The sequence below is a fragment of the Polyodon spathula genome, chromosome 21 (assembly GCF_017654505.1).
Source record: "Polyodon spathula isolate WHYD16114869_AA chromosome 21, ASM1765450v1, whole genome shotgun sequence".
NCBI lineage: Eukaryota > Metazoa > Chordata > Actinopteri > Acipenseriformes > Polyodontidae > Polyodon > Polyodon spathula.
Window position 1 is genome coordinate 30,639,845 of NC_054554.1, and position 13,869 is coordinate 30,653,713.

The window sequence follows — 13,869 nt, forward strand, 5'->3', positions numbered from 1 at the left end:
ACACAAACTAGGCTCTGAAAATAACCCTCCTCCAACACGCTCCGCCTTGTAGTTGCCATGACGACTGTGGTCTAGCCAACCTCTCTCTCGGCTGCAAAAATAAACTTTGTGAGCTGCAGCGCTCTAGAAATAACCCGGTACAGTAATCGCGCAATTGCGCTAATCAGACGGAGCTGTGCCTTCATCTCCCGAATGCGTGTCCCTTATAGAAATCCAGTAGTATTACTAGAGAGGCTGCAAAATACAATCTCGAAACGCTCACTTATTTATAGCTGTACTGAAATGTAATAAACCCAGACCATATCCTCGTGGAATGCACATTTCTTTTTTAAATCTGTTTCAGTACTGCGTTAAGTGAACCAGTAGTGAAGGCTCTTTCAATCAGTTCAGGGAAATTAGTACTGGGGAATGTTATCAAAAGAGCAACTTGACATTAACTATGTCTCAAACCAAGCAACTCGCACAAAAATAACGAAGCACAAAAATGTGAATCAAGTGTAGCTTCATGCATCCAGTCACTTTTGCATTTTAGCAAAAATACAAATAAATAAATACATAAAAAACGAATTAGACTAATAATAATAATAATAATAATAATAATAATAATAATAATAATAATAATAATAATAATAATAATATTAAATGCACGCAATGAAAACTAAGTATAATACAGCATGAAGAATCTTCCATGTATTTAAAGCTAAAAATAAATCTGTGAGAATAATAATGATCTTCTTCAATGGATTACAGAGGTATTAACCTGCCTTACTACAGCACCACGAGGCCTACCCCAATCTGTTTGTAGCTGTAATAAAGAATACATCAGACCTGGGAAGTCTCTGAAGGAAGTAATCGAGTTCATGATGCAGCCCTGGCTGGTTTAACTCAAATGGCCAGCTGTCCACCACACTTTGATTAAGAATGCCCTCCGATCTGCCCGAAAGGTTTGAAGGCATGCTTGATTGTTGCTTCACCTGCTCGTTCATCCTTCCTCTCTGAGGAGGGAACTTATTCCTGTGACACTGCTAATTCACAGGCTGCAAATTAATTCATTGTTCTTATGCAGGGACACATTACCAATGAGCATCAGCAATTACACCAGCACTGCCTCTAGTCTCAACCAACTCCATTCAGGACAAACAATTGCACCAGTACTGCCTCTAGTCTCAAACAATTCCATTCGGAATAGGAATAAAAAACAGGGAAAGCTGCTGATGAGAAGCAGACCCCTCAGACATCTGACAAGCTTACATGTCAGGCCAGACCCCTCAGACATCTAACAAGCTTGCATGGCAAGCAGCTTAAAGTGCATTTCTTTAAAGTGAATTCAGCAAAGTTATACGTGGATTAGGGTTAGGGTTAGGGTTAGGGTTAGGGGTAGGGCTAGGGTTAGGGCTAGGACCTTTGAGAGTCAAGAATGTGACTAATAAACCATTCAGTACACACTGTACAGTATAATTGTCTACAAGTCATGGGTAATGTGCCACTGGTTGACATGAATATTGAACGTATTGTATGATTAGTGCTAGCTGTTGTGGATGTCTGTATGGGAGTTTTGGTTAGGTTTAGAGTTAGGGTTAAGGTTAGGTTAGGGTTAGGAAAGTATTGTATGATTAGTGCTAGCTGTTGTGAATGTCTGTATGGGAGGTTTGCTTAGGGTTAGGGTTAGGGTTAGGAAAGTATTGTATGATTAGTGCTAGCTGTTGTGAATGTCTGTATGGGAGGTTTGCTTAGGGTTAGGGTTAGGGTTAGGAAAGTATTGTATGATTAATGGTAGCTATTGTGGATGTCTGTATGGGAGGTTTGGTTGTATAAGAGTTCAAATGCAATGTTGTTGGAAGAGTCAAAGTTAGAGATCAGCTAATACAAGATCAGCATTACAAATACAGTGTAATGATCATAGTGCAATGGTTATTGATACAAGAGCAGCATTACAAATGTAATGTAATGATCATGATGTAATGGTTATGACTTGTAGTGTAACAAATAGCATTAGGTAATGTAATAGATATAAAAAAGTTATTTTGCAAAAACTAAAATTTGTATTTTTTACATGAAGCAAATCAACCCAAGGCATTTATTGTAAGTAAGGAATCAAACTATGTTACTGGCAGGGCTGAAGATAAACCTGTTTTACCTCCTTTTGAGGGTAGCTAGCGTCTCAGCTCCCTGATTTCCCTCGGGAGGGAGCGCTGGTGGGAAGTTGCATTTCAGCTGAATCTTAGGAGATTAATCTGCCAGTTTTTGTGAAGGACGCTGGTCCAAGTTTATGGAGACGAGAGCAGTTTAATTCAAAGGTGTATGTGGGTTTGTGGGCTTGCTGTTAAACCAGGTAGCTTTGTTAAATGATTAGGATTTTGATTCTATCCATTTTTTTCAGACCCTCAAGAGTGCGGTAGTTATTTATACCAAATTCTATATTGCTCATCACATGAACTATTTCAACTATTGAACTTGATAGCAAGCTTGGAATTGTTACCTGGCAGATTGTACATTCCAATGCACCCCTAACCCTAACCCTAACCCTCACCCCTCCCAGTTATATGTTGCAGGTTATATATGTTTTTCTGTACATGCTACACTTTTCTATTGATCTGTAGCTATGATGCCATCCATTTTTCGTCCAGCTTTCATTTATTTAAGCAGTGGAAGTATTTACATTCTATGCAATTTCAAATCATTCCAATGTATTTTTTATTATTGCTACTGGATGAAAGCTCTTATGTTTTAGTATATTCATTTATTTGCTTACATGTTTTAATAACAATGTGTGAAATGTGTAGGACATGTTTTTCTTCTAACAGATCCTTATACTCAGAAATAACATTGTACTTTAACAATGAAATGCAATGAGATAATGGCACTGAGCTACATGGGTGCACAGAAGCATATTGACAGGACCCAGGTGGAAGACTGGCTGGAGACTTTGATGAGCGGAAGCCACAGAAACAAGTCCTTCCATAGAGCCTGGCCCTATGTACCCTGTGTAGAATAGGAATGAATTGGTACCAGACTGTCGTGTCTTAGTTCTCACAGTAGATTTCAGGTTCAACGCTGCACATCGGCTGCTGCCGACACCGGATCTAATTTCAGAGGTATTAAGGAACAATCATGAGACTGAATGCAAGCCCTTTTATAGTACCAGAGGGTTATCGTGTTCTAATAGCCTCAGGCCTCTCTCTGCTAGCAGCTCTTTAGAATTACATGAAATGTATTAAACTTCTTCACAGGCTGACAAGCACTAGCGCAGACTCTCTGCTTCAAGGAAATGGATTGTGCCAGTTTGAAGTGCGTCTCTCTCAGCGCCACTCGCTGCTCTCTATCAGAGTGAGGCAGCACAGAGTGAGTGGATATAGCAGAAATGGGATCCTGTGTGTGTGCGTGTGCATGTGGGTTTGGGGTGTGGTTGTGGGTGTGGGTGTGCGCATGGGTTTGGGGTGTGGGTGTGCGTGTGTGTGTGGGTGTGCGTGTGCATGTGTGTGTGCGTGTGTACGTGTGTGTGGTGGGGCATTCGCTAACACAGGGAGTACTGGTATATCTATGTCTAAAGCAGTCTCCTAGCAAACTCCTCAGCTTTCTCAAGCCACCCTTTCCTATTAGTCAGCACACACACTGTCTTCAGAGTGCTATACTTGTTTGCTGGCAGTGGTATCGTTCATCCCTTTGTGGTGACACTGTGTTTACAATGCTGCCACTGTAGAGGCACGTCATTGGTTTTGTTTGTATGGCTCTAAGCAATGTCACAGATAAGCCATGATGTCTGTTCCTTCAACAGCAATGCTCCCTGGAGGGGGTGCGATGCAGGCGTGTCTCATCTCCAGACGAGCGCTGAGGCAGGTGCTGCTCTATGGTTAAGCACAAGCCTTTTTAAACAGGAATGCTGTTCCTCGCTGTCTGGGAGCCCATCATTAATTTAACTTATTAAGCTGCTCAGACCTTCTACCACTATTTGCATGCTTTGCCCTTTGTGCAATTGATGAGCGCTGCAGCCCTTAATTATAGTGTCAGGAAACCCAGACGTGAGAGTTTGGGTAAAGGTTGCAGGACACATTTCCTCAGGATTAGTTTTTCAATGGGAGGCATTTTAAGCAATAAGATACATCTAAGCTTTCAAAGCAAATAACCAATCCGGGCCACCTGAACACTAATAAAGAGGTCCTTTCTCTTGCAAATGTAATGACTGTTAATAAGCTGCTTTCACATTAAGCAAATTATGCAATATCTGTTTAACAACCTCTGATTACTAGGTATATTTATCTAATTATCCATCTTTATAAATATGTAACATAAAAGAACAGCAGCATCAATGCACAATAAACGGAATCCAGCTGAATCAATGAAGCAATAGACAAATAAAGGTTCTGAAGAATATCCCGAATCAGCTGACAAAACAATGGGTCTGCCCCCCCATAAACAGTGCACAGAAACCAGTGTCTCTTTACACATGTGCTTCTAGATGGGATGAAACATGGCCTTTAATGCAAATGAGATGTGCAGTGAAAAACAACAAGCATGTCATTGTGAGGTCACAGCCTCTCCTCTTAGCTGTGGTAATTTGAAATACATTCAGGTACTAGGGGGTTTGTTTTGTTTCAACTTAAACCCAACCTGAGGACGTATTGTACATAGTCTTTCAGACCAAATCAAACAGTGCGCCAGCAAAACTTTAGGCTTATAAGCACTGATCAGTTTCCACAGAGCCACCCAGCCCAGTATTGGCCCACTCCCCTTGTTCCACACTTCTACAGTGGCTCTACTTTGGTAAATACTGCAGTGTAACGTTACAGCATGAAGGGATGCAACATGTAAGACATGGATTGTAGTTTGGTGTACAGTAATAGAATGTTTTGTCTCCTGTCCAAATCAAAGCAAGTGTGGCTCAGGAGGTGAGTGAAGAGCTGATATATGAGAGGGTTCATGGAGGAGGATCAATACTGGGCGGTCTAACGCACTCCCTGATTGTTACCCCTGCGAGCGGTGCTGGTGGGTTGTGCTTTTTTTCTGGATGAAGCACATTTCTTTTCTTTCCATTTTAAGATTCTCTAAGGACTGCCTATCACCCTTTTCAGGTTATTAGGAGGTTACATGGAGACAGGCAACCCAAAGGGCATCAGCAACCAGCTCAGGCCCCCGTGAGTGTTTCCTAGGCAACAACAAGCAGGAGAAATGGAACCTGTCATGTAGATAAAGTGTAGCGAAGCTTACAGAATACAAAGCGAGGAGGCAGGGGAGGGGGAGGGGGTAATGTTCACTGCTGACAAATACACTCACATACTGAAGGACCACTGGCTGGATCTGTTATTGTACCATTACCTGGAAACCCACCCCCCCATCCTTTTTTCCAATTTCATTCAGGTTCTGAGACAAGGATAAAGGGCAGATAACAGAGAGAGGCACACTTCTCCCAATGTGAATATTGATCTTGCGCTCCACTGTGCAGACTAGCGATCAATGCTGGCAATAAAAGAGCGCTCCTCTTAAAGTCACACAAAAAGAGCTTTAAAGCATGGCATTAAACAGGGGGAACTGCCAGCCACAAGGAAATAAAAAGATAAAACACTCCAGCCTTATCAAGCCGCTGGCTCCACCCTGACACACGTGTGTGAATATGTGATCTCAGAGCATGTTAAAGAAGCTGCTTGTAGAGTCTACAGGATTTGTGTGGTACAGTGTCTTTATTATATACTGTACTGTATTATATGATAGGCAGCTGCTTAATTGAACATCTTATAATGACTTCTGCAAATATGCTTTTCACAGTACTGATTTATAACACTGAAGTTCAATAGCTATATAACTGCTATACTGCTGGGTTATTAATGTGTGATTGTGTGTGGTTAGGGTTAGTTGAGATTATTAATATGTGTGTGTGGTTAGGGCTAGGGTTATTAATGTGTGTGTGTGGTTAGGGTTAGGTTTAAGGTTATTAATATGTGTGTGTGGTTAGGGCTAGGGTTATTAATGTGTGTGTGTGTGTGTGTGTGTGGTTAGGGTTATTAATTCAAAAATGTAGGTTATTCCAATAATTATATTCACACTTGTGGTGTGTGTGGTGTGGGTTCGGGGGTTAGTTCGGTTATTACTGGTGTGTGTGGGTGGTTAGGGTAGGGTTTAATGTGTGGTGTGGGTATGTGTGTGGGTAGGTCGGGCTTAAGGTTATTACATGTGGATGTCAAGGTGTTCCAAAGTGGTGTTATAATTATTATGGTAACACACACCAATCCCGTGGTCCCAAGTAATTTAACACCACACACCCACACACCCCAAGGTTATTAATAAGTGTGTGTGTGTGGTTAGGGCTAGGGTTCCCGAATGCAATGTGTGTGTATACACACACAGGGTTAATTAATATGTGGGTGTGTGGGGGGTTAGGGCTAGGGTTCATGTAATCCCAATCCCATGAATTATGAACACACACCTCCCCCAAGGGTTAGGGTTAGGGTTAGGGTTAGGGTTAGGGTTAGGGTTAGGGTTAAGGTTAGGGTTAGGGTTATTAATATGTGTGTGTGGAGGTTGTTAGGGTTAGGGTTATTAATATGTGTGTGTGGAGGGGGCTAGGGTTACAGTTAGGGTTAGGGTTATTAATATGTGTGTGTGGAGGGGGTTAGGGTTAGGGTTAGGGTTAGGGTTAGGGTTAGGGTTAGGGTTAGGGTTAGGGTTAGGGTTAGGGTTAGGGTTAGGTGTGTGTGGAGGTTGTTAGGGTTAGGGTTATTAGGGTTAGGGTGTTAGGGTTAGGGTTAGGGTTAGGGTTAGGGGGCTAGGGTTACATTTAGGGTTAGGGTTATGAATACTTGTGTGTGGAGGGGGCTAGGGTTAGGGTTAGGGTTAAGGTTAGGGTTAGGGTTATTAATAGTGTGTGGTGGGGTCCCAAGGTCCAATCAGGGTTAGGGTTATAATATGGTGTGTGGAGGGGGTTAGGGTAGTTCGGGTAAGGTTGGGTTAGGGGTATACAAATGTGTGTGCTACATTATACACACTAGGGTTAGGGTTCTAGTCTAGGTTTAGGGCTGGAGGTTTAGGGTTAGGGTTATTAATATGTGTGTGTGGAGGGGGCTAGGGTTAGGGTTCAGGTTAGGTTTAGGGTTAGGGTTAGGGTTAAGGTTAGGGTTAGGGTTATTAATATGGTGTTGGGTTTAGGGTTAGGGTTAGGGTTATGGGTTAGGGGGTTAGGGTTAGGGTTAGGGTTTAGGGTTAGGGTTAGGGTTAGGGTTAGGGTTAGGGTTAGGGTTAGGTTTAGGGTTAAGGTTAGGGTTAGGGTTAGGGTTATTAATATGTGTGTGTGGAGGTTGTTAGGGTTAGGGTTATTAATATGTGTGTGTGGAGGGGGTTAGGGTTAGGGTTATTAATATGTGTGTGTGGAGGGGGCTAGGGTTACAGTTAGGGTTAGGGTTATGAATACGTGTGTGTGGAGGGGGCTAGGGTTACAGTTAGGGTTAGTGTTAGGGTTAGGGTTATGCATGTGTGTGCGAGGGTTTTTTTCTTTTTAATCCTCTACATGAGGTTCCCTGATCAGAGCCAATTGCTTAATGTCTCGCTAGCCCACAATGAAACTTAAAGGGTGGAAGAGGGAGAGAAAAGCGAGATGCAATTACATATCAAATAATAACTTCAAGAGAAGGCTGGGGATCATTATTTTATAAGTCTGTTCTCTAGCCATTAAAAAGGTATGCTTTTAGTTCTTGTATAAGGATCTGATTGACACACATTCTCCCTGTGCTTTACTGTCGCACCTGATCCCTTCACACATCACATCCTAATTACACAGAAACTGAAAGTCCGGCATTGTGTGCTTTGTTTAATGGGCTGAGTCGGGACACAGCCTGGGACAGGCCCTTATTTTAGAAACTGTTCCCTATACTTATTCAAAAAGACATGCCATTCATTCCAATCTGTTCAATTAAATATATTTATTCAAGCTGTCCTTTATAATACCCAGAGTGAAGAATTGCAGCTACATCTACAATATAATATTGAATGCACACATTGATAAATAATCTATTCTATTTTTAACCTCCTCCATGTGAATGCTAGACTCAGATGAGATTCGAGAGTCACAGTTACAATAGCCACCGGGTGGCACTGTGCGCGAGACGAAGATCTACAGAACTATCCAGAAGTGAATGTAAACAAGCGAATGAGTGCCAGCAATAGAATTCCCTTTTCTGTTTGTATGTTACACTAGATTGTATTAACCTGAGATAAGAGGCTCAGTCAGTCAGGCACTCCACACGACAATGTGAACCACTCCTGCTCCACATCTGCAAAAAGCCTTGCTGACTAATTATTGTAACTGAAAGCAAAGAAAACCAATTGTAAACATTAGGGGAGGGGAGGGGGTCACAAAATAGGTGCTTAAAAAATTCAAAGGGAAAAAATGGGTTACATGCAACTTTGTTTCAACTTGCTTCAGAAGCAGTGGTGGACAAAAACCCAATAATACACTAAACTGCATCATAATGGACATTAAAGAAACAGACCTCTCATGGCAGCTCACGCTACAGAATCTAAGGGCATTGTTGTGCTCCAGCCATTCCTGCATACTGTCTCTCCACTCGCTAGTATTGGAATTTCAAGAATGATGGTTGTAGGGGATACAGTTGAGAATGTTTTTGTATTTAATAATCAATCTGTATTCAGAACCAATAATTAGAGAGGTTTTGCTGTAACGCCTCTTGCAGTAAAAAGGCTGTGTTTGCTGTCAAGCTGGCAGTGCAGGAATACAGTAGCTCATAGAGGAGTAAGTGACTAAATTAACAAAGGGGCTGCCACTTACTTCATTCTAATATAATCTATTTTAATCTTCCCTCACAATTGATATGTTTAATTCCTGTTCACAATGTATGAGTTAGTTTGTGCAAAGCCCAGTAGTGCATTACTGTCTGATAATCCAATGAGCGGGGTGTATTTGTGTGGCCTGCAGGAGAGCTGGAATAAACAGCATTGTGTGAACTCAGCAAGCGCATGCATGGCTTGGGAGAAGCATATCAGCACACAGAACTTTCCATTGTTCACATTATTGCTGCTGTAACCCATGTGTGCAGCTTTCCAGGGAATGAATCTGAAAAAGGGTTTAAGGGGACTGTGCCTTACAGGGTTCTTTCTGTCAGACAGGTGTACTAAAGCAGCTCCCTGGTTGTTCTGCTTCTATATCATGGTGGGACACATTATTTAAAGCCAGCAGCTTATCAGATCTTACCTGAGTGCTGGATGCATGTTCTCCTCAGTGCCTCTGTAATGCTGAAAGAGAGAAAGATATGATAAAAAAGAGAACATTAGACTAGAATCTCAACCCTGTGCTTGCTGTGTCATCTGCCCTCTGCTGCTTTATCAGTAAAATGGAATGTGTCTCACATCAACGAGCTGTAAAATAAATTAATGTCAGAAGAATCTAATAGTAAGAAGAAATTACTCCATTAGTTCAATTTCAAGCTATTTACTTTTTTTAAAAAACTATTTAATCCCAATTAACTGAAGTATTACTGGCAGCTGTTCTTTGCTAATCTGACTTGTGAAATAGTAAATAAGGTAAATACAGTACTAGAGTCCTGTCAGAATTCTCAGTGTGAATGAACCCAATGAGTGAGTTATCGAGTGGTGAGATAATGAAGGAGCGCATGTATTATGACTCACAACTCGGCTTCATTCAATAACAATTTCTGAGGCTATTAATACTCATAGTTGTTAATTCCATTAAAGATGGAGTGTAAACACAGCTGCAAGCTCCTCAGTAATAAAAACATCTCTTGTGGGAACAGCATCCTGATCCTCATCTCTGAACTCCAAGACTAAACCCCATCCCACATCTCCTGTACAGTACTGCACAGGAGCAAACAGCCTCTACTATCTACAGAGCAATCAGGGGCTCATACAGTAACACAGTACTGCACAGGATCGAACAGCCTCTACTATCTACAGAGCAATCAGGGGCTCATACAGTAACACAGTACTGCACAGGAGCAAACAGCCTCTACTATCTACAGAGCAATCAGGGGCTCATACAGTAACACAGTACTGCACAGGAGCGAACAGCCTTTACTATCTACAGAGCAATCAGGAGCCTCATACAGTAACGCACAGGAGCGAACAGCCTTTACTATCTACAGGGCAATCAGGAGCCTCATACAGTAACACAGGGGCCTGCAGGTAACATAGATTGATGCATGTACTGAGGGACTAATATTCATTCTACTATGAATAAACAGAGGATCAGTTTCCTCAGATCAGCGTAGGAGCTAAACCCAGTAAAGCCTTCTTCCTCAAGCCGTGTCAGAGCCTCAGCCACATGTCTCATTAGGCAAGGTCAGAGAGGGCTGCAGTGTTCTGTTATCATTATTCCCAAGCTGTGATATCTCTCTTGCTCTGTGCAGCGGAAGAACTTCGGGACAGATACATCTCCCCTAGTTTGCCCTATATCTATAGTTTGTTATTTTATTTGTATTTTTAAATTTATTTATTTATTTTTAATTTAGTAGTCGCCAATTCATTTTACCTTGTTTTTTCTCCCAATTTGAAATGTCCAATTGTAGTTAGGCTCGGCTCAGCTCACCGCTACTACCCCTGCGCTGATGCAGAAGCAGAGAAGACGAATACACGCTGTCCTCCGAAGAGTGTGTCGTCATCCGACTGCTTCTTTTCACTCTGCAAGCCCCCCATGCAGCCAAACCAGAGCTACAGCGTCGGAGGACAACGCAGCTCTGGGCAGCTTACAGGCAAGGCCACAGGCTTATAAAATAATATATCTATACACAATAAATACTCGTGCAGGCTGCGTGTTGTGTGTTGCTCACGTTTGTCACAGATGTGTAAATGATTAAATGTCACTTTGATTGCAGGAGTTAGAGCCCTGCTCCACACACTTTCAGAGCTTAGCTGCAGGAGGGAGGCTGCTGTGCAGTATGTAATACAGAGATGTCTATCACTGCCTTTTCTCAGCCTTGCACAGCCAGAGGTGCTCCTAGTTATTGCAGTGGGCCGAATGTCTGTTGCCATGGCTACACCTGTGAAGCATCCTTACCACTGAGAGACCAGGGTTGTCTGGGAAGCTAAGGCACCAGGCATACAATTCATCCACTGTGGCACACAATATTTCAGTTTTATTAATATGAAATGGCTGGATTGGTCCCAATGCCTCCCTTCAATACCTACCTGCATGGCAGATCACACTCAGGCCGATTTATTGCTCATAATGCAATATGTTGTTGTTAATATCTAAATTTGCATAATGTGCTGATATTTCTGCTGTTGTCTCCATAGCCCTAAAGGTCCAGATTTGAGAGTGGCTTTTAAAAGGTTTTGGGAACATATCTTTATAACACCATTATGAAAAAAGAAAAGGAAAACACAAATCAGCTACTGCACACAGACTCTCTGTAAAGTGCCTCCCTTACCCCTAGTGCCGTCGTTATTGCTTGTATTGCAATCTCCCAGGGGTGCCCATGCAGACCTGCTACTGACAGCAAGCTGCTTTACACCCTTCCATCCTGGAAGCTCAAAGCAACAGCAGCAGCAGCGGCAACAGCAGCGGCAACAGGAGCAGGAGGTACTAAATCTACAAGATTCCACTCAGAAAACGGATACAGAAAGCCCTCTGATGACCATACAAATCATTTCAATACAATACAATTTGTTATGTGTCCAGGGTTAGGGTTAGGTAAAGTAGATGGCTGAGGTAACCCTAACCCTAACTTTTATTTTTGTGACTATGAAATGAGTGAACTCTCTTCTCTGGTATCAGAGATCATACTGCCAGTGTTTGAGGCAGGTTCCAGCTGGTGTGGAGAGGATGAAAGGGTAAATGTAGAGTGAAGTAGCATAGGATTCAAGGGCAGGAACAGAGAACAAAACATCTTGAAACAGCAGAGAATATGAACATGGATGAACAAAAACGTCGGATAAATATTTATATTTATTTGTATAGCATTCAGCAGCTTGGAAAGAACCCAGTGTCTCCATAAAGGCTTGTAACACATTCTTATTAAATTCAGGCTGAGCGATGACAAACGTCAATGATCTCAGAGGCTGAGATGAAACATCAAAGACCATGTAGATGAATTGCTCAGTGCTCTAAATGGACCGAACTGGAATTAAAAGGAATGCTTTCTTGTTTGGTTTTGGATGATTAAGAAGCATTAATATGGCTCCCCTGTGCAGCCCTGTTGCTTTGTGAAGTTCAGTGTTTATATTGCTTCTCCATTGTTACAAACGCTGATGAAGAGCTGCAGCACACTACACCACTATGGTGCCATCATATCTTTCTGTAACCTTCTTTCCAATAGATACTGCATTCAACAGCATCAGATCAGCAAGACATTTTGACATGCCAACCTACAAATTGATGCCAAGCACAAACTCTTACACCTCAAAATACAACATAGCTGTAAACTAGCAATAAAACCAGATGATTATGTTTCAATATAGCTAGTCACTTCCAATAAATTGGTTCTTGCAATGAGTCAACGATTGCCTTTAGAATATTCTGTCTTGCTCTCTCTGTTATTCCTCTGCAGGTCCAGGTTTGTAAGGAAACATTAATCATATTGCAATGTGATCTCTTTTACAGTACTGTGCTGTTTTGTTGCTGTTTCCTTGTTTTATAATTAGTGTGATCTATTTTACAGAACTACCAATGCTGTGCTGTATTGTTGCTGTTTCCTTGTTTTATAAGGGACAGCTACTCTCATTCTACTGCTGTGCTTTCTCCTACTTACAGCACCGCCTGCAGAGCTGTTAGGGTATTGCCACATCATCAGCATTGCTGTGGTTCATGAAAGCTGGCCGTTTTGTTACATCTTTCTGCAAAGAGGGGACATACAGAGAAGGAAATGGAAGAAGCGAGAGAAAAACAGCAATCAAGAAGGTTTACAGACAATGCTCCTTTACTTTAGCAAAGTCGATTACTGAAATTATCTTTGTGATTAAGTTAATCACAGAAGAATGTGACTGTATAGTATAGAAATGATATTTTATATTGATTTAATTAATATTTTCTAAATCTGAATAATAAAAATAATAATTACTTACTGTAGCTGTGAGCTCTCAGCAAAACTCCTATTAGCAGCAAAGTTAAATGGCAATGCTTACATGGCACAGCGTGTTCAGTTTAATCATAAAAACATCTCACTAACACATTCCAGTTGATTGGACCACATCACTGCATCATCATCACTGAAACAAGTGCAATACTTTTTCAGACCTAAAATTGTTTGAAAGGTCTTCCTCTGTCTCTGCCCCCTTCCCTCTGCTCCTTGTCATGTCTGAGCTGGTGATTGATGTGGTCTGTATGTGTGTGTGGATGCAATGTTAAGAAATGGCGCTGGGAATGTGGCGTGGCAGAAAGTCAGCAGTGTGCTACAACAGGCCGCTTGCCAGTAGAAGGTTTGTGAGATGCTCTTATTTCATAATGCAGCTGTGCTCGGCGCTCCATTCTGCAGAATTAAATCAGCCACTCCAAGAGACAGGCTAGTGAATTATTCATGGGAGCAATCGCCTAGCTGTAACATAATAAAGTTAGGGCTGTGACTAATGTGCAGTTTGATTAGATGGGCTTTTGGTAAAGAATCCTGGGTGAATATGAAGTAAATATTGTTTCTAGAGACTTGATTATTATTATTATTATTATTATTATTATTATTATTATTTATTATTATTATTATTATTATTAGTAGTAGTAGTAGTAGTCATAGTATTAATGCATTAGGTCTGTATAGTAACTTGTTCTGCAGTATAATCATTCATGTATCACATCTATTGAATGTCTAAATTGACTTTTGTTGCTCTTTCTACATAAAGCAAAAATACAACTTCTTGTGCTTTACTGCATCCTGTGTGGGGAAGCACACATTGCCACTGCATGTGGAAGAATAAAGAAAA

General features: G+C 41.5%; 1 protein-coding gene across 4 annotated transcripts in view; it reads right to left on the bottom strand.

Annotated features, from left to right (window-relative positions):
• Positions 1-12,771, bottom strand: part of LOC121296513 (trinucleotide repeat-containing gene 6C protein-like) — a 55,156-nt gene extending 42,385 nt beyond the window's left edge. For 2 of the 4 annotated variants that reach the window (XM_041222164.1, XM_041222162.1), the window contains exons 1-2: positions 12,708-12,768; positions 9,197-9,237 (exon numbers count right to left, since the gene is read on the bottom strand). In XM_041222164.1, coding sequence (XP_041078098.1) covers positions 9,197-9,237; positions 12,708-12,752 — 86 coding nt within the window. In that variant the 5' untranslated portion in view covers positions 12,753-12,768. Of the gene's footprint in view, positions 1-9,196; positions 9,238-12,707 lie in introns of all 4 variants that reach the window. The other 2 variants (XM_041222165.1, XM_041222161.1) reach the window with 2 other exon arrangements.
• Positions 12,772-13,869: the final 1,098 nt, after the last annotated feature.